The following is a 22,700-nucleotide window of genomic DNA, read 5'->3' on the forward strand; positions in this document are numbered from 1 at the left end:
TCTAAGAACACCTCATAAACAATTAATTCTGAGAGCATCAAAACGATCTAGCTCCTGTTAGAGTTAATGACGCTGAACGTCAGACATTTATTGTGTTATAAAGTTATAGACACTTCCTAACCAACCTGCTCAGAGATTAGATTCCCTACAGGGTGGAAACAGGCCCTTCGACCCAACCAGTCCACAGCGACCCTCCAAAGAGAACCCACTTCCCTCTGACTAATGCAACTAACATTATGGGCAATTTAACATGCCCAATTCACCTGACCTGCACATCTTTGGACTGTGGGAGGAAACCCACGCAGACACGGGGAGAATGAGCAAACTCCACACAGACAGTCGCCTGAGGCTGGAATCGAACCTGGGACCCTGCTGCTGTGAGGCAGCAGTGCTAACCACTGAGCCACCATGCCATCCCGATGTTACCACACACCTCTGGAGCAGGTGGAACTTGAGCCCCCACCTCCTGGCTCAGAGTTAGGAACACAGCCACTTCACCATAAGAGCACCTGAATATAAGAAATTATACACGAGGACTACTGAGGCAAGTCAATAATCTGAAAATAAAATCACATTTTATGAAGCATATTTTATGATGCTTTTAAGCCAATAAAGTACTTTTTAAGGTCGTCACAGTTGTCACATAAAAGACTGAAAAGCACATTTTTTCAGCAGAAATATCCTACAAAGAGTAATAGGATAATGCATTTGACAGCATTTGTTTACAGAGGATGAGTACTCAGCAGTTTCGCGAAGAGGGCTTGAGAAAGCTGACGGGGCTGCAGTTTAACACCTCAGCTGAAAGATACCAACCCTTTGACATTGCGCATGCTCTCTGTGCTGAACCGTCAGCCTATGTTACGTGTTCAGGCCCTGAGCTGTGGGATGTGAACATACATCGTTTTAACAGGCAGGTCAGCATTGTAACCCCCTCCCCCCCCCGAACCCAGCTGAAAGCTACAGATAGCACTGAGCCCCCAAACGCACCCAGAAACCCCCAAAATCTCACATGGGAGCATTCTACTTACCAGGCCAGCCTCTTTGGATTTGGCGGGTGGTGTGCTGCGGGAAGAAGCCAGGGATGCAGGGCTGCTCGGAGCATCCTTCCTCAAAAGGTGAAACTTATCCAGGCCATTTCCACGGGGAGAGTGGGGTGGGCTGCCTTGTGGAGATGATGGATCCTGCATTCAAACAGAATCAGAAGGTCAGGAACTGGTAAAGACTAGGTCTCCGCTGTGTATACCAGCACTAGTGTAAATACCTCCATACTATACAAAAGGGACTGGAGAAGGGGCATTAAAATTGGCAAGAATGAAGCCATAATTGAGCAGTCGAACCTACCTGAGAAGATTGAACAGACGCACGTTCTTTTCTCTATAACTGTAACCTGATGGAGATCTTCAGGTTAATGAGAGGACCCAGCAGGGTAAACATAGAGAACATGTCTCCAATTGCAGATAAGTATAGAAGTTGGAGCTATACATTAATCGCCACTAAATCCAGTAAGGAGTTCAGGAGAAATAGTAATTCTGGTAAAGCCGCCATGGTCCCATAGGGCTGCTCTCCCATTAGAGAGAGACAACCTGAGGGTCACCGTGCCTCAGGCAAGGGGAGAGGGATCTTCAAGGTCACCTCAGCCAGTGTGGGAATTGAACCTTTGCCTTTGGCATCACTCTTCAAGCCAGCCAACTGAGCTAACTGACCCCAGAAAGGGATTGTAAATGAGGAGCCTGTTACCACAAGGCATAGTTGAAGTGAGTAGCATAGATGAATTCAAGGTAAGTTGGATAAGCGCACAACAGAGTCAGGAATAGAAGGGTATACTGATGGGATGGTTTGATCATGGGAGGAAGCTATGCAGAGTATCGATACTGGAATCAGACAACTTCTGTGCTACAAATATTGTGTAGTATGTTATCATTAATGTAAAGGATCTCCTGTTGATGGGGACAGTGAGTGTGCTGCATAGTCTTGCTGTGAGCACAGTCTCTCCTATCTACCCCCCTTCTCTCCCTGTCCCGTACAGTTACATGCTGCTCAACAGAGGATCCATTCCAAAGCAGACTCTTCCACACTGACAGGAACTGCACTGTCTCCATGCTTGGATCACCAGCTTCCCCTTGTTGTTCAAACAAGGCTCCTTCAAGGGAGAAGATTATGATGCTATCCTCTATCTAAGTACTTACAGTTTCCATGTAGTCTGCATGGCAAAATACTTTGCATTGTACAAAAATACAAGAAAGCATATCAATTTGGTAGAATTCAAGGTATAACTGGGTGAGGCAGTAATTATTTGCTTTTAGAAACTCACAGAGTTCTAAATTTCAGAAGAGAACAAGCTGACATTCATAATGGTGTGTCTGGGAATGAACCTAGAAATACATGGGATTTAAAACACAGAAACAGGCCATTTGGCCTGACTGATCCTTTCAAGACCTTATGCATCACAGAATCCTCTTCCCAGTCTTCTTTTACCCATTACCCAATCAGCATATTTACCTATTCCTTTCTCCCTGATGCACTTAGCTACTGTCTCCCTAAAGTATCCATGCTATCACCTCAACCACACTATGTGGGAACAAGTTTGGCAACAATTCTGAGAAAAGAGAAGTGTTTAGCCTGAAATCCCTCTTGGATTCATTTGTAATTATCCTACATGTTCCTTCGCTTTGATCTCCTCCAAGAGTCCAAACATCTTCAAGAGATCTACTCTTCTCAGTTTCAAAACCTCTATTAGTCCAACCCGTTTGCCTTCAGCAGATTCTTAGAAAATGCAAATCAGTTGGAGGATTGATGTGTTTTCTGATCAATCATGTTATTTAATAACGAGCTATACACATATGTAAGCAAGTTAGACTGTTCATTTTAGTATTATAGACTGGTAAAACTGAAAGTGGCAATAAAACAAAATAACTAAAAATGCATACAAACCTCATTTGAAACATCCACGACCAAGTTATCATCACTCTTATCGCCATCACTGTCCTGATTATAAAAGAGATGAAGTTGTAAGGAGCTACACATAAGGCAATGGAAAACAAAGACTGTAATAATGTGCAGTGTAATATCAATCACCAACTTTGAGATTGGCTGTATAAATTCCTCTCTCTTGCCCTCCTACCCTATTTTAACACAGGTGCTATTTCAGTGATTTGAACAGGCTGTCAACTTCACCTGGAATCAGTATACAAGCTGTGTTGACAATATTTTACAAGACTATATCCCAAGGCTCTGAAAGGACCTTGTTCTGAGTCTGGACTGCCAGCTAGGAGCTTTGGTATGGACATCCATGCCATGAAATAGCAGGCCAATGAACCAACCTTGCAAACAAAGGACACACTGACTGCACAAAGTCAAAATGTCAGCTTGCAAATACTTCTGCCCACACATTTCCAAACGTTTATTCCTCATGCTAACTGCGTATCTTACTGTCGCCTGGCTAAAAACAGATTATGCTTTTCCATTCCACTGATTGCCAACATGCGTGGGCCTTGCAATTTTTGACAATTTTATTATTAATTTCTCGTTAGCTTAAAATCAAGAATCACAGAACTCATGAGTGAATGGGGAAACAGGTTAGCCACATGCCCTTTGTTCCATTTCTAGATGGTGCAGTATAACAATGGGAATGTTGAATCATCGCTCAAAACTGCAGGCAGAATCTTCCAGAAACTTGAACAGACATGCAAGAAGTCCGGTGAAGTCTACTTCAACATTGGAAGCAACTAGTTACATCATTTATCTAAGTTCTGGATGTCAGGGGGATTTTCTGGTTAGTGAGCTGCCTATGAAGTGAGACTATTGCTTGTTAATGCCTTTATTAACTGCACATCTTTCCTCATTCATATACAGCTTTTAATCTCACCACTTGCCACGAGCAAGCAAGATGCTGAGAATTCTCACCCTGGAAGTTACTAGCAACTTCAGCTTGCTGCTTGCTTTTGAAGAGCCTCTATATTGGATGCCAGGCACCACCGACTCGAAGTACATTCCATGGACACCTGCCCCAAACACCCAATTTCCATGGATATTGGCATCCTACATGTGTCAGCCTCTAAGAACCGCTCTGATCCATTGATGGTATACACTTGACCTTCAATGCTGCACCTCCAGGTACAATGGCAATTATAACTTATCACAGACATTTTATACTCAGGGGACACACCCCACTTATGGATTGGACTAGGTTGCGTCTCCGGCCTGTTTGCTTGCTCTCAGTCCTCCCCCACTCTGAGTCATCCTGGATGCTCATAGCATTCCTTCCTTTTGTATCCCTCCCTTCAGTCAGAGATGTCAGGCTCTCAGTACTGCTGGGCCATTTAGTGCAATACAAAACCAGGAAACTTGTCAAGGTTATTAGCAGTCCACAGCCAAGTCAAAGACATTGCTTTCGCTCAGGGGGGTCCGGGCACAATAAGTCAAGGACAGCTTCTAATACCAGTCCAGGGGCCAGGACACGGCCAGTCAGCTGCTGGGGGCCATCAGAGTCAGGATCTCCTCTGCAAGTATCCTGATGAGGAGCTGAATGTCTTGCGGCCCAATACATGTCTTAAAATTTTCTGCTTTTTTCTTGCCTTTTTCCTCCTGGAATGAGAGACAGGCAATTATTAAGGGTGACGAGCTGGCCTGTGTGGAGGGGCACAGTAGGGGCAAGTTAAGTAGTTAATGAGACGAGTTTGGTAAGTTCTGGTGAGAGATCTTGTGAGGTCTCACAGCAAGAAACAGTCCATAAATGAAAGTGGCACTTAACCAGAAGACTTGGCCCTTTACACCTTCTCCACAACATCAAGCACTGCTGGCTGAGCAGTTGTGCAGGCTCACCATCCTCCATAAACTCTCTTTACTAAATAAATCATACAAACACAGTTTAGTTTCCCTCACCCATAAATATATGGCCTTGCACATGCATTATTCTGCAAAAGAAACACTGCTGCATGGAGACCCTGTCTATGAGGTAGGGTTTCAGCACAGCACACAGCATACCACACTTCTATAAGAGAGTTTGTTTTCATTTTTTACTCTGGCTTCATTGTTTTTTTGTCCCTTCCTCCCCAAAGGTGACATTACCCCATAATCCCTTCAGGCGACTGCCATCCTTCCATATACTGGTTGACCTCTCTTCATGTCTGTTCCACTGGGGTAAAAGATCACCTTAGGATGGTGTCGCTAGCTATGGCGCCAGCTACCCCTTATAAACCTTATTTCATTAATCATTTCTATTGAACTTAATTGAACAAGCAACCTGCTTGTTAATATCCAGCAACAACAACTTGCATTTATAGAGCAGCAATGCCAAGGCTCTTTGCAGAAGGCTCTTATAGCAACGTTTTGGTACACAGCCAAAAAAACGAGATATTTGGCCATTGGGTGTACGAGCAGGCCATTTGGCCCATTCAGTCTGCTCCGCCATCCAATGAAGCCATGGCTGATCTGACAATCTCCAATTCCACTTTCCTGCTTTATTTACAAAACCCTTGATTAATTCCTCACTGTGACTCTAAATGCTGCTTCACCTGGAAAGACCTTTTAGCCCCCTGGCTGTGAGCAGGGGAGAAGTGAAGGGGTAGGTCTTGCACATTCTACAGTAACAATGGCAAGGTGCTGTGGGAAGGAGGGGTAGTGTTGGTGGTCACAGAGGGAACAGTGTGCCAGCATGATCCTGACCTTCTATTTCATCTGATAAGCTTTTGCCAACTCACGTGACCCATCCATGTCACTCTGTGGACTCTGCCATCCTTACTACTTGCCTTCCTATATATTTGTGTGTCATCTGCAATCTTTTCAGAAAGTATATTCACCTATACCACTGTTGAATGAACTATACCATTACATATATTGTAAATATAATTTAAGTAATTTCAGCCCTAGAATTGATTCCTGTGGCACTCCACCAGTTGCCCCCTTTATCTCAAATCTCTGTCTTATAATAGTTAGCTAATCCTCTATCCACACTGAGGACTCTTATCTTGTTAAGTATTCATATGTGCGGTATTTTATCAAACATCTTTTGGAAATTCAAATATATTGCATCTACTGTCTCACATCTATCCTGATCAAAGAATTCCAATAAATCATTAACCATGCTGACTCTGCTTCATTTTATTATTTGTTATTAAATGCTCTACTTAGATTTACACCATTAGATTACACCATCAAGGCACTGCCCTAAGGCATGAACCAGCCAATGACTGGGGTTGATTTTGTTAAATTGAAACTGGAGTTATGATTGAACAGAAAACAAAAAGTGTTGGAGATCCCAGCAGGCCAGGCAGCAACCAAGGGGAGAAAGCAAGCTAACACTTCGAGTCCAGATGACTCCAGCATCTGCAGTAATTAGTTTTTCCATTGTGTATCAACAGGTGTACTTTCCCATATGTACCACATTGTGAATCTAAATGTCAATTTTAAATCAGTTCTCAGCGAGATTATTTGGCACACTCTGGATTATTTAGTAACTGTTGCTCCATCGCAGAATCACATGTAATGTATACTGAATTTTACAAGCATGGGCTGGTGCAACATACCCAAGACTTTGCCAACTGTGAATACCCAAAAGGGACATGCTGCTTCATATGATCCATGCCACAAAGTATAAAATATTGTTACACTTTTACTATAGCACAGTTGCAAGTATCCTGATGAGCCAATAAGCTTTGATAATATGTATTTCTCAATCCTTGGCAACTGCATGCAACTTGAAGTCAGCTAAGGACAGAAACAGCTTCCCAATAATGCCCAGTGGCAGTCTCTATCTAGCCTAATGTGTAGAAGGGCAGCCACAAGCTGGAGGACAGTCAGTACCCCAGGTCTCAAGGCCAACATCCAACAGCATCTTCAGAAGAAAGAGAAATAAATTAGGCAGAGAACAAACAAGCCGGGACCAGTCGAAAATGACGGTGCTTCTGAATGGAACTCTGCAGGGAATGAACGCAAACACTCATGTGATTCACAGAAACCAGAATCACAAACAGAAAGTTCAGCACAATGGAGGTACATGAACAAACAAGTTTGTTGCTGGAATATAACATGCATAACTGAGGCATGAGGTGAGAAGTAATTACATCAATCAACACTCAGCTCTCTTATTGCAGTATACATGTTGCCAAGCCCTGAAACAGATTGAATTCTCTGGCTGCTGTGGCCCTTTTAAAGATGTGCAGAGCTGTACAATAATATTTAAATTGGATTACAAGAAGGCAGACTTCTACCAGGCATTAATGCTCACTGACCTGCCAATCAGAGCGCTCCATGATAATGAACCATCTACTTTAACAACAACAGAGGGCACTGTGGTCATTAAGTTTTACATAGGGGTTATCTCTATAGGTGATTAGCTGTTAAAAAGAGACTACAAAGCCCAAACAACATTTCTATTTTTGCCTCATGCTGAATTTGTTTTTCATCAAAGAGACAGTCAGCACTGTCTTTGTACCCCTCTGCACTCCTTCAGCTCTTGATCTGGACAAACTGTAAACCATCTTCTAAATAATCTCTGCTCTAATTGAGCTGTTTACAAAGTCCCAGTTGCATCATCAGTTTACGATAACTGGCTGAGGAGCCTCCTCTACAAATGTTAACAGATCTGGCTCCTGCCACCAGACTGATTGGCCGTTTGACTGTGATTAAGCTCATTTGCAGGTCCTGGATGTGCCCCTGGGCACAATCACCATTTGGCCCACTTAGGGTGATAATAAAAAGTAGTCATTACAGCGGCACTCCATGTGGAGCACGCTGAACTGAATCGCTTCCCATTCTTTTCTGACCCTCACCACTCCCCGACTCCCCCCTTCCTTCCAAAGAATCCAAAATTGAGGTTAATAGCTGCTACCACAGGTCTGCAGTCACGTTCCCTAGCAACCAAATCTGAAGGGTCGCTGACCTCAAGAGTTGAGCCCAACAACAGCCTTAGAAAAAAGCCAATCTATGCAAATTTACAACCTGGTTTGGGATCTACTTTAAGGGCAAGTATATCTTTGGGAGTTAAACTGGTCTCTTTTACTTCAAACACATTGAAACTTGTTTGCACCAACCTCACATAGGCCATACAATGAGGGTGGACGGTTAAACTTGGACCTAAAGTAGTGTTCTGAATCAGACAGGCAGGGCTGGGGTTAGCACTTAATGATTCTCACCCAATCTTTTCCTGTACTTGTTGCCTGGGATACAATTCAAAAGAATGTAGTCAGTGTGGCATCCTCTAACTAGCACATGCTTCATGTAAATGCCTAATATTGGACTCAGATATTTGACAATGCTATTGATATTGGGGGTGGGGGATGGTATTGTCGCTAGACTCTTAATCCAGAGACTCAGGTATGCTTTGGGTTTGAATCCCACCATGGCAGATTGTGGATTTGAATTCAATAATAATCTGGCATTAAGATTCTCAGGATGACCATGAAACTGTTGTTGATTGTCAGGGGGTAAAACGCCACTGTGTTCACTAGCGTCCTTTAGAAAAGGAGATCTGCCAGCCTTGGCTGGGCTGGTCTACCTGTGACTCCAGACCCACAGCAACGCAGATGATTCTTAACTTGCCCTCAGGGCAATTAGGGATGGACAATACATGGTGCCCTAGCCATGAATGAATAACAAAAGCACCTCCTTTAGCTCAATATTCATTTTGGTTTTGATTAACCATCTATGAAGCATTTTTCTTCATCTAAAGTGCTGTTTGGTTGGTTTATGAATCCAGAAGGCCCAAAACCAAACGATACAATGATAGAGATCAGAATTTTAGCTCTAGATTTACTATCAAGCCACCAATGACAACCAACTGCCAGGTAACAGGTAAAACAAGAGGCATATCCACTGCAACAGCTTCCAGGTCTGCCACTCACCTGTATTACACTTCTGCTATGTGGCTCAGCTTTGTTTTGATACAGCTGCAAAGAGCCTCAGTGTGTTAAATTGTGTGTTTTCTACATTGAGCAGAGTTTCATTATTCAGTTTGAACTCACAATGGGATTGAGTCAGAAATAAAACACTCAAGAACCCAGCAGTGAAGCTGCAACTCATTCTGTGGTGACCAGCAGAGGACAGTACACAGTAGTTTCACAGCGGAAGGCATTCCAGAGAAAGCCAGGGCTGATTAAGTTCCACAAAGACACACGCAGACCTTCGAAATGCTGCTCAAATGTGTTACTTAATGGCGGAAGGCACTACATTAAAGTTAATCATGCCTTTAAACGGATTTCTGTGGTGTTTATGTGCCAACAAGCAAAGACTGTGCAAAGACTTACAAGAGGAAATGGGTCACTGTGTTTATGCAGTGATTGCAAGGACTATTTCCGATCCAGTGTGAATTTTGAAAGGGGCCTTTATACAGATCGTGAGTTGGCAAAGGAGACATAACATCAATGTGCTATACCATGGCATGATTGCATATGGATCAATACTATCCATATTGGACCCAAAGGAGGCCTTTGATTTTGGTTAAAAATGGGAGCATACAAAATTGAAGTAGCTTTCCCAAGGGAGCAAAGTAATTGAAAATCAAAGCCGGGAAGGATGTCCAATTTATTATCAATATTTTGCAATATTGGCCAAAGTCACATTGATTTGAAAGGGTTTAGAAAAGATTTACAAAGATATTGCCAGGGTTGGAGGGTTGAGCTATAGAGATAGGCTGGGGCAGTTTTCCCTAGAGTTTCGGAGGCTGAATGGTGACCTTATAGAGGTTTATAAAATCATGAGGGGCATGGATAGGATAAATAGACAAGATCTTTTACCCAGGGTGGTGGAGTCCAAAACCAGAGGACATAGGTTTGAGGTGAGAGGGGAAAGATTTAAAAGGGATCTCCAGGGCAATTTTTCCATGCAGAGGGTGGTGCGATTATGGGATGAGCTGCCAGAGGAAGTGATGGAGGCTGGTAACATTTAAAAGGAGTCTAGATGAGGATAGGAAGGGCTTAGAGGGACATGAGCCAAATGCTGGCAAATGGGACTAGATTAATTTAGGATATCTAGTCAGCACGGACGATTTGGACTGAAGGGTCTGATTCTGTGCTTTCCAGCTCTATGACAGTCCCCCACTCCCCAAATAAATTCTAATCACCAATTCAAACACCATCATAGAAAATAAAACAACACATTATTCTGATAGGACTTTCGTCTTATTTTAAACCTTTGTGTGGGAGCAACTTGTACTGTTCTGATATTAGTAGGCACTGGAGTTTACAATTCGGTCATCTCTCCACTTGGCCCCCCTCCATGTCTGGGTCAGTGTATTGCCATGTATCAGCCACTTCGGCATAAGCCGACTCAGGATATAGGGAAAAGAGGGAAGAGAGTCAGTCTATGATTGTCAGATCAAAAGAGAAGGCATTTTAAATCTCAGCCCTGGTGGGTTAGCAGTTCAAATCCACTTGAAACTCAAAAAGAGAGGAAAAACCTTGAATTAATAGTTGGCAGACAGCTGATAGTGAATGCACAATATGATATAGCAACATCAGGGCAAACCAATTAATGCAGACAGGCCTTTTCAACGGGCAGTTATAAGCTTTGTTGTTAGAGTGAGTTAAACACAATGGGACCCCCAACACCCCATTATCTGAAGGGCCTGGGAAACACTTGAAAAACCTTGAGAGATTCAGGCACAGCCATACAGTGAGCAGACAGGAGGCAGGCTGACCGTTTGGTTAGGCCTAAGGGGCTGAACAATGGGAGTCTCAATTGTATGAGTGAGCAAGCAGGAAATGAGGTTAAGAAGCTTTAGCTTTGCGCAGTGTTTTCAAACTGATGATTTTCCTTTACAACACGACGTTGTTTGATACAAGAGGAATTTTTTTAAGAAACAATCTGTACCCCTGCAACATGTTCCCTTTCTCCAGCATCCATATAAAACTAAATTTATGAAACTGTCGTGGCAAAGAAAAGCTGTGACCCATCCAATTTAGCAAGAAATCATTATTCACAGTTAGCACTAACAAGATTCTCATGGGAATTTGAAAATATAACTTGGCATATTTGCTCTCTGAGGTGGAAGGAAAAGATTCTGTGGCATGATTACAAGAAAGCACAAGGGGAATTACCTCTGTGGTCTGGGCTAATACTTTATCCCTTACAAAATGTCCAAAAAAGCTATTTTCTTTTCACAGTCGTAAATATCCCAAAAAAAGCTGATCTTTATTCATTGTCACTTTGTTTTTTATGGCATCTTGCTGTGTGCAAATTGGTGGCTGAGTTTCCGACATGACAAAAGTGACTACACTTCAATTTTATTGTCTTTAAAGCACGCTGAGATGTCCTGAGGATGATTTATATCACATTGATAAAGATCATTATATAGAGTAATGTGACATAGTAGTAATGTCACGGGATTAGTAATCCAGAGCACCAGGCTAATGCATGGGTTCAAACCCCATCACAGGAGCTGGTGGAACCTATATTTTCAATTTGAGTATTGGTGAAAAAGGACACAATTTGCTGAAGCTTTTCATCTTTCACTCATCAGGACAATTTTCAAGAAATACCAATATAATATGGAGTAATACTTTTATACTGTATTAGAAGAGTCTGCTTACTGGTTGGCAATGGATGCTGGTAGGCAGACGTTTTGTCATGGAGAATGTACCAGTTATATGATGACTGACATTTAACTACCAAGCTTTGTTTAATATTAAACGAGGCAGAGGTTGATTCTGACTGGTCAAGGTGCTGCCCTGAGTAACCAACCAGAGAATAGAGGTTGCCTCTTTTACTCAGTCGGAGGGGGTACAGTATGTGTACGTGTCCTTTCTCTCTCGACAAAGAAAAAATTGCTTTGTAAAGCTTCTGGTTCATGCACCTTTACCACAATGTGAGCCTAACTAAGCAAATTTGGATAGCACATAAGGAGCAAATGTCATTATTGTGGGTCGGGAGTCTCATAGGCCAACCGGTGAGGGTATATTTGCTATACTACAGGTTATTAGAGGTTGAGTTAGGTTTTTACAACAGTTCAATGTTTTCATGAAGGTTTTTCATTTTAGATTTATTCATAAGTTGAATTCAAAGTCACAAATTGCCAAGGTGGGAGTTTGAGCCTATGTTCTCTAGGCAAACCTTTGGATTACCACTGTATTACCTTACCCAATGTTTACTGTGGCATGACAGCAAGTGATGTTAAGCATGGAAATGTCTCTCTAGTCATTATGTATCAGTGACATGATAAACTGATGTCAAGACTGTTCATGTGGTATGATTGAACTGAAACATTCAAAGTATTCTGAAAGATTGGATTTACAATTCTACTAGAAATGGCAAAAAGAGGGAACCTTCTTGTTCCATGACTGCCCCAGTAGAACTACCTTGGCACAACCACAAGATTGGTTTGAAGTGGATCTTTCACCTTTAGGAGTTGAGTGTGAATGAAGCCCAAGCAGATCAGAGTGCACTCTGAGTGCTGATTAGGAAGGGTCAGATATCAAATGTGCTTGGAGGCTCAGTGCAGTTGTTCAAATTCAGAATGGTCAGTGAGGAAATTGGAAACACCTTCACGGTTAGGGTTGGACTACAAGGAATAGAGAAAGCTTTCCTCTGCAGTCATTCCTGCTCCACCTGACCTTGATGTGAAAAGTGATCCCAATCCTGAAAACAGAGAAGGCCATACAAATGACAGCTGTGTCATTTCATTTCCACTTACAAGCCAATGCTTCAAGGGAATTAGATCCATGCATCACAATTCAAAATGTTTCTACAAGAGTTAAGTAGCAAAAGAGCAAACATAGAGCTTCAGATCCACCAGGCTTTATTTGTCTTCTTTTTGTCAAAAAATTCTTAATCTGCCAACAGGGCAGTGTGGGACACAACCTTGTTCCAGAAAGAATATTTCACCAGATTCTTGGGCTTCATAGGCAACATTTCACATGCAATTAGATTACTCAGAAATCCTGTCAACAGGAGACATACATGTCTCGGGCTCCAGTCTGGATTCCAAATGACCCTTGACTTTGGGGATTAGATACAAAATGTGGATCTACAAATACAAAACCAGAAGTCATGGCCTCACATTTCCAAAGCTACAGCATCTTCAGCTTTCCAGACTGTGTATCCGCCATAAAATTAATTGGAGCAGTTTGAGACATTAGACTGACTCTCTCTCAACCGTACGGAAACATGTGACAACTTGTGCAGCTCTCTAAAGTCACACGATAGCAAATTTTACACATTGGTGGGATGTGGGCGTTCATTGATTGTCCATCCCTAATTGTCCAGAGGGCAGCTAAGAGTCAACCACATTGCTGTGGGCTTGGAGTCACATGTAGGCCAGATAAGGGAAGGATGACAGTTTCCTTCCCTGAAGAAGATATTTTTCCCCCTGATAATAATGGTTTTATGGTCATCGTTAGACCCTTAATCCAGATTTTTTTAATTGAATTCAAATTCCACTATTTACCATTGTGGGATTTGAACCCAGGTCTGGATTAATAGCAATCTGCTCATCAGTTGCTTTGTTTTTCAGGTTAAATAGAAAGATTTACAGTACATAGCATTTTATAGCCAAAGCAATATTCTTTGAAATCTACTCATTGTCGTAATGTAGGAAACGCAGTAGCTAATTTGTGCTCCACAAAATATCAGTGTGACAATCAACCAATGATCTACTTTTCTGTATAAATTGAGGGATCGATATTGGCCCAAATCCCAGAGATGGTGACTATAATTTTCTCCGAAATGCTGACGTGACCTTTTATACCCACCTGAGCAGGAAAATGGCAGGGATGTGGGAGGGTTTTGGGGGGAGCTCAGTTTAATGTTTCTTCTGAAAGCTGGTACCTCCAACACTGTGGCATCCCCTCAGTACAGAACTGAAATGTCAGCCTGGAATTCTGTGTCCAAATCTTGGCGTGGGACTTAACCATTGGGATCAAAAGAGTCTCTGGCAAGCATCCCTGTATCAATTGATAATACATTGAAAGATATATAGCCTATGTTGCCTGGAAGTATACTGCACCTTTCATGTAGATTTTCTTTGGTCACCCTATGCCAATGAAAATCTTAATGATATCAAACAGTGATATCAAATATTGGCCTCTGACTGGCCAAAAGTGACACCCTGCAACATTTAACATTTAAAATTCTGCATGTAACAAGCACATTCCTCTTTAGTGACAATCTCTGTTCTTGTTTTCATTTTCACCGTTGTCATTTGTTGACAAGGCCTCTCCTGTAAAAAATCACCATATGCTCTGATTGTCGACAAACAATACCACAGGAAACCTGCTGCTCTCTCTGGGGGCTAATGGGGAAAGGAACTGTGTATTTTTGCTCAAGAGTCATCAAAACCTGACATCCAGAGCACGACAAATGAGATTAGATTCAAATTCAGATTGCCTGCTCACATTGTTGTTGTAACTATTAAACTGGCGATACGTTGCAAACTCTTTAACATACATAATGTCCCACCGAGTCTTTGTCATCACACTTTCTCTTCTTGCCATCAGTGGTACTGTAGTCAAGGGAGCCTCTGTGCTTGTCTTCAGCTCGCACACTGTCAGAGGGAGAGACTGATTTACTCTGTGGAAAGACAAGGACGTTGAAATGTGTTAATACTCTGAAAATCGCCCCTTGAGCCTAGTCACTATTCTCACTTGTCAAAGGTGCATCCTTAGCAGCCCACACCAACTATTTTAAATCCATGAGTCTAATTGTTCTTACGTTGCAAGCCTGGCCCCTCAGGAAGTTGGCCCAGGTGTGTTATTGTGTTACCTTGACATGTAAAGAGTGTGTGTGAAACAAAAGCCACTGAATGATAGGCACTGCCTGTGTTGGTGTGTCCTGTGAATAGGTGCAATGTACCATTGATAAGACATAAGACAATCATAATGAATCCCCATTTGTGTCTGTGCACAGATTTAGCTCATACTCAAACAGTCTGTCCCTTTAACTTGCGCAAAATTGAGATTTCAGAAACTGGGAGCACCCAGTTATTAAATACAGGAGCAGAAGTAGGCTATTCAGCCCATTAAGTCTACTGTACCATTCAATGAGGTCATGGCTGATCTGACAATTCTCAGCTCCACTCCCCTTATGACCCTTGATTCCCTTACCGATTAAACATCTGTCTGTCTCAGCCTTAAATATAGTTAATGAACAAGCCTCTGTGATAAGTAACTCCAAATATTCACTCCCCTCTGAGAGAAGAAATTCCTCCTCATTCCTGTCTTAGATGGGTGACTGCCTGATCTGTGATTATGCCTCTAGTCCTAGGTCCCCCACAATGGGAAACAATCTCTCTCGATATCTACTGCGTCAACTCCCCTAAGAATCTTACTAGTTTCAGGAAGGTCGCCTCTAAACTACAAAAAGTACAAGCACAGCCTATTTAGCCTCTCCTTGTAAGAAAATCCCTCCACATCTTCTTCTGAGTGTCTCCAGTGCCAATATATCTTTCCTTAGATAAGGGGACGAAGACTGTTTCGTCTTCCAGCTGTGGTCTGACTAATAGAAAAAAGTGAGGACTGCAGATGCTGGAGATCAGAGCTGAAAAATTTGTTGCTGGAAAAGCGCAACAGGTCAGGCAGCATCCAAGGAGCAGGAGAATCGATGCTTCGGGCATAAGTCCTTCTTCAGGAAATCAATGAAGGGCTTATGTCCGAAACGTCGATTCTCCTGCTCCTTGGATGCCGTGTGGTCTGACTAATGTCCTGTATCGGTTTAGCAAGACCTCCCTATTTTTATCCTCCATTCTCTGAAATAAAGGCCAGCAGTCCATTTAGATCAGATTCTCTACAGTGTGGAAACAGGCCCTTCGGCCCAACCAGTCCACACCAATCCTACAAAGACCCATTTCCCTCTGACTAATGCACCTAACACTATGGGCAATTTAGCGTAGCCAATTCACCTGACCTGCAAATCTTTGGACTGTGGGAGGAAACCAGAGCACTCAGAGAAAACCCACGCAGAGACAGGGAGAATGTGCAAACTCCACACAGATAGTTGCCTGAGGCTGGAACCGAACCTGGGAACTTGATGCTATGAGGCAACAATGCTACCCACTGAGCCACCGCTTTGCTTCCCTATTACCTACTGAACCTGATTCATGCATGAGGACACCCAAATCACTCTCTGTTGCAGCTTTCTGTAATCTTTCCCCATTTAAATAGTATTCAGCTCCTCGATTCTTCCCTGCATAATCTTACATTTTGCCACATTATATTCCATCTGCCAAGTTCCTGCCCATTCACTTAACTTGTCTATATCCCTCTGTAGACTCTGTCACACTCACTATTTGCCGTTCCACCTATTTTTCTGTCATCCACAAGTTTGGTGATAGTACATTTAATTCTCTCATCCAAGTTATTAGCATATATTTTAATTAGTTGTGGCCGCAGCACTGATCCTTGAGACAGTCTACCATATTGAAAACACTCCCTTTATCCCAACTCTGGATCTTCTATTAGTAAGTTAATACTAAAATACAACCCCAAAAACATTAGGCTCTTTTTATTAGATATTGCATGTAGTACCTTATCAAACATTTTTTTCAGAATCCAGCTATACTATGTCTACTGGGACCCTTTTATCCATTACGTTTGTTACCTCCTCAAAGAACTTTAACAAATGTGTGAAGCATGATTTCGTCTTCATGAAGTTATGCTGATTCTATGTGATTTAATTTTGCATTCCTACTTGCTCTGCTATTACACCCTTTATAATAGCCTCTAAAATTTCCTACATGCTAAGTTATTGAGCTCGTGCTTTTTGTCTCCTTTCATTTTTGAATAAGGGTTTTACATTAGCAGTTTTCCAATCCTCTGGGACTTTTCCCAAATCGGAGAGTTCTTCACAAATTACTAGTCAGTGCATCCATTATCTCTGTGGCCACCTCTTTTAAAGTCTTTTGAATCAACCCATCGGGACCAGGAAACTTTCTGGCCTTTAGCCCCATTAGTTTCCCTTGTACTTTTTCTCTAGTCATAATTACTATATTTATTTCCTGCCCTTCTTGGACCCTGCAACTATATATTATTTTTGGAATGCTGTTAGTGTAATGTAAGACTAACGTATTTAATCAACACCTCTGCTCCCCATAATTATTTCCCAGCCTCATTCAATAAGGAGCAAATGTTCACTTTGGCCTCCTTTTTCATTTCTAAGTATTTAATGGAGCTCTTATTGTCTTTTTTTTAAATAAAACTTGCTAATTTACTCATATAGTTTATTTTCTCCTCTTTTTTTTTGGTCATCTTTTGTTGATTTTTAAGACATTCCCGATCCTATGGCTTCACTAATCTTTGCCACATTGTATGCTTTTTCTTTCAATTTGATACCATCCTAAATTTCCTTGGATGCTGGATTCTCCTCTTTTTAGTATCATTTTTCCCCACTAAGCTATAGCTATGATGTGAGTCATAAGGCTGTTTTCTTTAACATCTGCTATTGTTCATCAACTGTCTTTTCTGCTAAATCTGGTTCCCACTCCGTCCTCATCCCTACCCAATTATCCCTATTTAGGCTTAGCATTGCTATTTCTGACCCAGGTTTCTCACTTTTACAATTCTACAATATACTGGTCACTTTTCCTGAGGGGGAGAAAGTGAGGTCTGCAGACGCTGGAGATCAAAGCTGAAACTTTATTGCTGGAACAGCACAGCAGGTCAGGCAGCATCTAGGGAACAGAAGATTCAACGTTTCGGGCACATGCCCTTCTTCAGGAATGCTGAGGGGGACTCTTACTCGGGAATCCCCTTATTCAACCTTCATTGGACAATGTCAGATTCTCAGGTTCCTGGCTTATTATGCAAGTCTGCCATTTATTACCCATCCATACATGTTCTAATATGATAATAGAAAGCTGTCTTCTTGCATCACTTGGTAATAATTTGGCATAACTGGATGCTTTGCAAGAGGGTCATTACTGTCTTTACATTGGAGTGGGACTAGACTCACATATCAGATAAGTAACATAGGCCAATTTCCTTCCTGAATAGATATTAGTGAACCAGTAAACCTCACAGTCAATTTGCAATTGATGCCATGCCATGACTTAACAGTTTTCAGATGTTTTTAAGTGAACTGAAGTCCTCAAATTGCAATAGTAGGATTTAACCTCAGGCTATTTGCATGATCAGGCCATGTCTTTGGAATCCCAAACCAGTAGGATAATCGCTACACCGCGACACCCAGGAAGTGGCTGACTGGAGGCTCAGAATAGTTCAGATGATGAATCATCCACCTAATGTAGTTAACTCTGAATCTCTCTCCGCAGATATACCCAATCTGCTGAGTATTTCTGGCACAATGAGGGGCTGGGATCTGGAATGCAGTGCCTGGCAGGGTCAAGCAAAGCATTCCGGAGGGCATTAGTTATATTAAAGGAAAGAATGCACAAGAGCTTGGGGAAAAGGCACTAAATCATAATGCTCCTTGGAGAGCTGGAGCAAACATGATGGGGATGAATGACTTTTACTGCATCATAACAATTCTGTGATTCGGAAAGCATTTTCCACTTGTGTTGCCAATTTCCAGTATCCAAAGAACCTTTAGTTGCCGTGAGGCTTGGTGAGGTAACGACCGCAAATACTGACAGAGTGTTGTCAAAAACACCTTAAAATCTGGCCATCACGCTATTGAAGGTAACCTGATCGGACTGTGGTGATGTGACCTTCACTCTTTCCACAATCAACAAAACCATGAATGAAGAACTGCTCTCCTTCATCTTATTGATGGTGGAGTATTGTTGCTGGCCTTTACAGGAAGCATCATACCTCAAAGTTAAACTGCAAAGTGGTTTGACACAATAAACCAGTACATAAAAATAAGGGCATCAAAACTGGAGTCCACAACATACAGACTAGGCAGGGGATATTCAGGAGAAGGTGAGGACTGCAGATGCTGGAGATCAGAGTCGAGAGTGTGGTGCTGGAAAAGCACAGCAGGTCAGGCAGCATCTGAGGAGCAGGGGAATCGACGTTTCGGGCATAAGCCCTTCATCAGGAATGAGGCTGGATGAGGGGATATTCAGGACATCTCTACTGAGCAACGGATGAGGACAGCCTAGTTTGATATTGAATTTCACATGAGAATCATTCTCAGAAAGGTGATAAGAGGCCCAATGTCATGTACAGTGTGAAGAAGAATCATAGAATCCCTTCAGTGCAAATAGAGGCCATCCGGCCCATCGAGTCAGCACTGACCCTCCGAAGGTCACCCAGACCCACCCCATCTCCATAACCCCTCACAGGGTTTTTACCGTTGCTAACCCACCTAACATGCACATCCCTAGACACTATGGAGCATTTTGCCATGGCCAATCCTCTGAACCTGCACATCCTTGTGGGAAGAAATTGGAGCATCCAGAGGAAACCTACACAGACATTGGGATGACATTGCAAACTCCACACAGTCATCCGGGGCTGAAATCAGATCCAAGTCTGTGGCGCTGAGAGGCAACGGAGAGATAGGAAGTCAGGCTGGAGCTATGGTAAGACATTGCTTCGGGAAGGGGAAACATACGCCTGAGAGAAAATGGCATTGTGATGTCTATTATATTGGCTGTGTCGGGTAGGCGGGTGATCAGTAAGGATGATGGGATTACATATCTGAGGAGGCTCTAGGTATGAAGCATCTGGATATGTAGGTGGCACACCTCAATATATAAATATTATACAATTTGCTATATGTGGGCGCAGCTTGATATATCTTTAATGGAATTCTTCTGAAAAGATGCCTCAGTATGACACGGAGCTTTAACAAGGTTTATTCAACATATTGATATCACCACATGACAAATGAAACAACAGACTGCAGGAGGGAATAGGGAAAATGACAGAATAAAAAGACAACAGCCCCTTTCAATGATAAAATAAAATTCTTCCACTTTAACCTTGGCTGTGCTTTTCTGTTTCTTCCACTTAAATCTCTGCCTTCATCACATGCAGAATACAGGCCAGTCCTTTCACATGAAATCCCACCATCGCCACCCCAGTAAGAGTGCATTGAGTGAATGAATCAAACATTCTTAAAACATAGCCACCTGGCTGAATTCAAACAAACACAGAAATCATTGCTTTCTGTGACCTCCTGCTGGCCTTCCCTTATCAAATTCCAGTGATTCAAGGACTCGCTTAAATAAGCAACAGCTGAGGGAAGTCCAAGAGAAACAAGAGCCAAACCAATCAGGCATGAAAAGACAAAGTTGCTTCTGTCTCTTGGAGACACACCTCCACGATGGCAGGGAGCAAATGAGCCATCACAGTGATGGAAAAATACACCTCAGCTCTGAGGGATGTTTGCCCTCAATGCACTTTAAGAATCCACAACCTGTTGATCTGTTTGTTTAGGCTGTTCAGCACCTGAAATGATGTCTATTCAACCTCAAATACCTCATGCAGCTTTAAACCTTACGTAGATCTCAACGTTATGCTGATTCTGAAAGAACACAATTTGGACATTAGCCCTGGTAACTGGCTTGCCTCAGCATCAGAAGGTTGCATATTTCCATCTCATTCCAGGGACTGAACACCAGAATCAAAGTTGACACTCCAGTGCAATGCTGAGGGAGTGCTGCACTGTCAGAGGTACCATTGATAAGTTAACAGAGGTTTAGTCTCCTGTCTCAGGTGAACCAAAAAGATCCTTTGCCATTATTCTGAAGAATAACCAGAAAGTATCTACCGATATTCATCCCACTAATGTTTGCACAAATTTGCTATTGTGCTTTCTATTATTACGGCAGTGAGATAATTTCTATGTGCTGAAGTGGCTATTAAGAATTTTACAGCATTCTGAGAGTCTCACAGATGTTACAGAACTGAGAGTCTTTTTTTTTCATTTTAACACTGCTGTTACACCCTGCTTTCCCTTTACCCTTTCCTAGTGCTGCACAGCCCTTCAAGGTCCAAACCTGGCAATGGCTTCTGGAATCAGAACTGGCACCTACATAATACAGACCCTCCGAGCAGCTCATGGCCGTGCGGTTTAGAGGGAACATGGCTACACCAGCAATGAACTTAACTATGCTGCGAAATCTGACATTCCAGCGTACTGAAAATGTATATGAACATCAAAGCAGCAATGGATTTGATGCCCGTGATTTGTTCAAGTGTTGCGAAATGATATGAAAATGCAAATATCTCGAATGCCAACCAGTGGCAGCATAGATGGGAAAGAACCACAGATGTGGAGCTGTTATTTCATTCAACCACAACTGAACCATGCCAACATCATTCTTTGTTAATGTTAGATCTTACCCATGTCTCCATGTGGCTGATGGATAGAGGGAGACCATGTAGTATGGCCAAATTGAACAAGCTGTCAGAATATTAAAACGACACATGTTCTGCCATTTGCCCAATTATTAAACTACCATTGCATATCATTACAAAGCTTGTACAAAGGGCCAGAGCACTTTTGCTGCATCACTTATTCAACTTGCCTCCAATAATGAAATCAATCCAAAGAGGATTGAAATGTACTGCCATTAAAAATCCATTTTTTAAGAAGATTGACACTGTGGCAATTTTCCCCATTTACTTTAATTCAATCTCTGCCACTTCCAGCAATGCCAACTGGAAAGATGGAGAGCAGTTCCTTTAAGCATTTAGGGCCATGCAAATTATGCCAATTTTGGGTCTGCACTTTGTGTCAGTCATTACAAGAGGGCATTAGTGTGACATCAGACACTTTCAGCCGATTCCCAAAGTAGAAGTGGGCTGAAAGTTAAGTTGACAAGTCCAATACAGACTTGTGACTGACAAGAAAAAGCATGCTCGATTTGCCAGAGCAGCTAAGATTGGGTTATTGCTACTGTTAATTGTTAGATCGAATAGCAGCCTGGCTGCAGCTTCTCTACTGCCAAAGAGAGGAGAGCAATGTCTTCACCCAGAAGATGGTGAGCCTGTGGAATTCTTTGCCACAGAAAGCTGTTGAGGCCAAAACATTGAATGCTGTCAAGAGGGGTTAGATGTAACTCTTAGGGCTGAAGGGTTGAAAGGGTGTGGTGAGGAAGTACAAACTGATCTGGATGATCAGCTATAATCATACAGAATGGCTGAACAGAAGGGCTGAATAGCCTATTCTGGCTCCTATTTTCTATGTTTTTAAAGCACCTTGACAGCTATTATTTTAGTCAACAAATACCAGTGGTTCCTCACTGAATGGCTCCAAGCCAACACCAATATCAGCCTAGAGAAATTCACAACCACACACAGTATCGTAGAATCCCTACACTATGGAAACAGATCATTCAGCCCATCGAATCCACACTGACACTCCGAACAGCATCCCCACCCAGACTCATCACTCAACCCTATCCCTTCAATTCCCATGACTAATTCACCCAGCCTGCACATCCCTGCACACTATGGGCAAGTTAACATGGCCAGTCCACCTAATCTGAACATCTTTGGACTGTGGGAGGAAACCGAAGCGCCCATAGGAAACCCACGCAGACAGAGGGAGAATGTGCAAACTCTACACAGATAGTCACCTGAGGCTGGATTCGAACCAGTGGTTACCACTGAGTGCTAACCACTGAGCCACTTTGGCATTTCTTCTACTGCTGCCATTACTGACGTGAGACTTCCTCGCTGGCAGTCAGGGGCACTGAATGATACAATATAACCTGCCTGAAGACGCCAGGAGACGTGAACTGCTCAATGGCAAGAGTCTAACATTAACCTATCCTTCAGTTAGAGGGTACTTGGGGAAAGGAGTGTGGGGATGGTGAAGAACCCATTTCAGAAGAACTATCCTGCATTAATTTGCCTGTGAGG

General features: G+C 42.5%; 1 protein-coding gene across 8 annotated transcripts in view; it reads right to left on the reverse strand.

Annotated features, from left to right (window-relative positions):
- LOC122565381 (transducin-like enhancer protein 4) overlaps positions 1 to 22,700 on the reverse strand; it is a 212,787-nt gene that overhangs the window by 29,585 nt on the left and 160,502 nt on the right. For 7 of the 8 annotated variants that reach the window (XM_043721306.1, XM_043721301.1, XM_043721304.1 and 4 more), the window contains 3 exons: positions 14,377 to 14,499; positions 2,932 to 2,985; positions 1,029 to 1,181 (listed from right to left, as the gene is read on the reverse strand). In XM_043721306.1, coding sequence (XP_043577241.1) covers positions 1,029 to 1,181; positions 2,932 to 2,985; positions 14,377 to 14,499 — 330 coding nt within the window. The remainder of the gene's footprint in view (positions 1 to 1,028; positions 1,182 to 2,931; positions 2,986 to 14,376; positions 14,500 to 22,700) is intronic. The other variant, XM_043721302.1, reaches the window with a different exon arrangement.

The sequence above is a fragment of the Chiloscyllium plagiosum genome, chromosome 31 (genome assembly GCF_004010195.1).
Source record: "Chiloscyllium plagiosum isolate BGI_BamShark_2017 chromosome 31, ASM401019v2, whole genome shotgun sequence".
NCBI lineage: Eukaryota > Metazoa > Chordata > Chondrichthyes > Orectolobiformes > Hemiscylliidae > Chiloscyllium > Chiloscyllium plagiosum.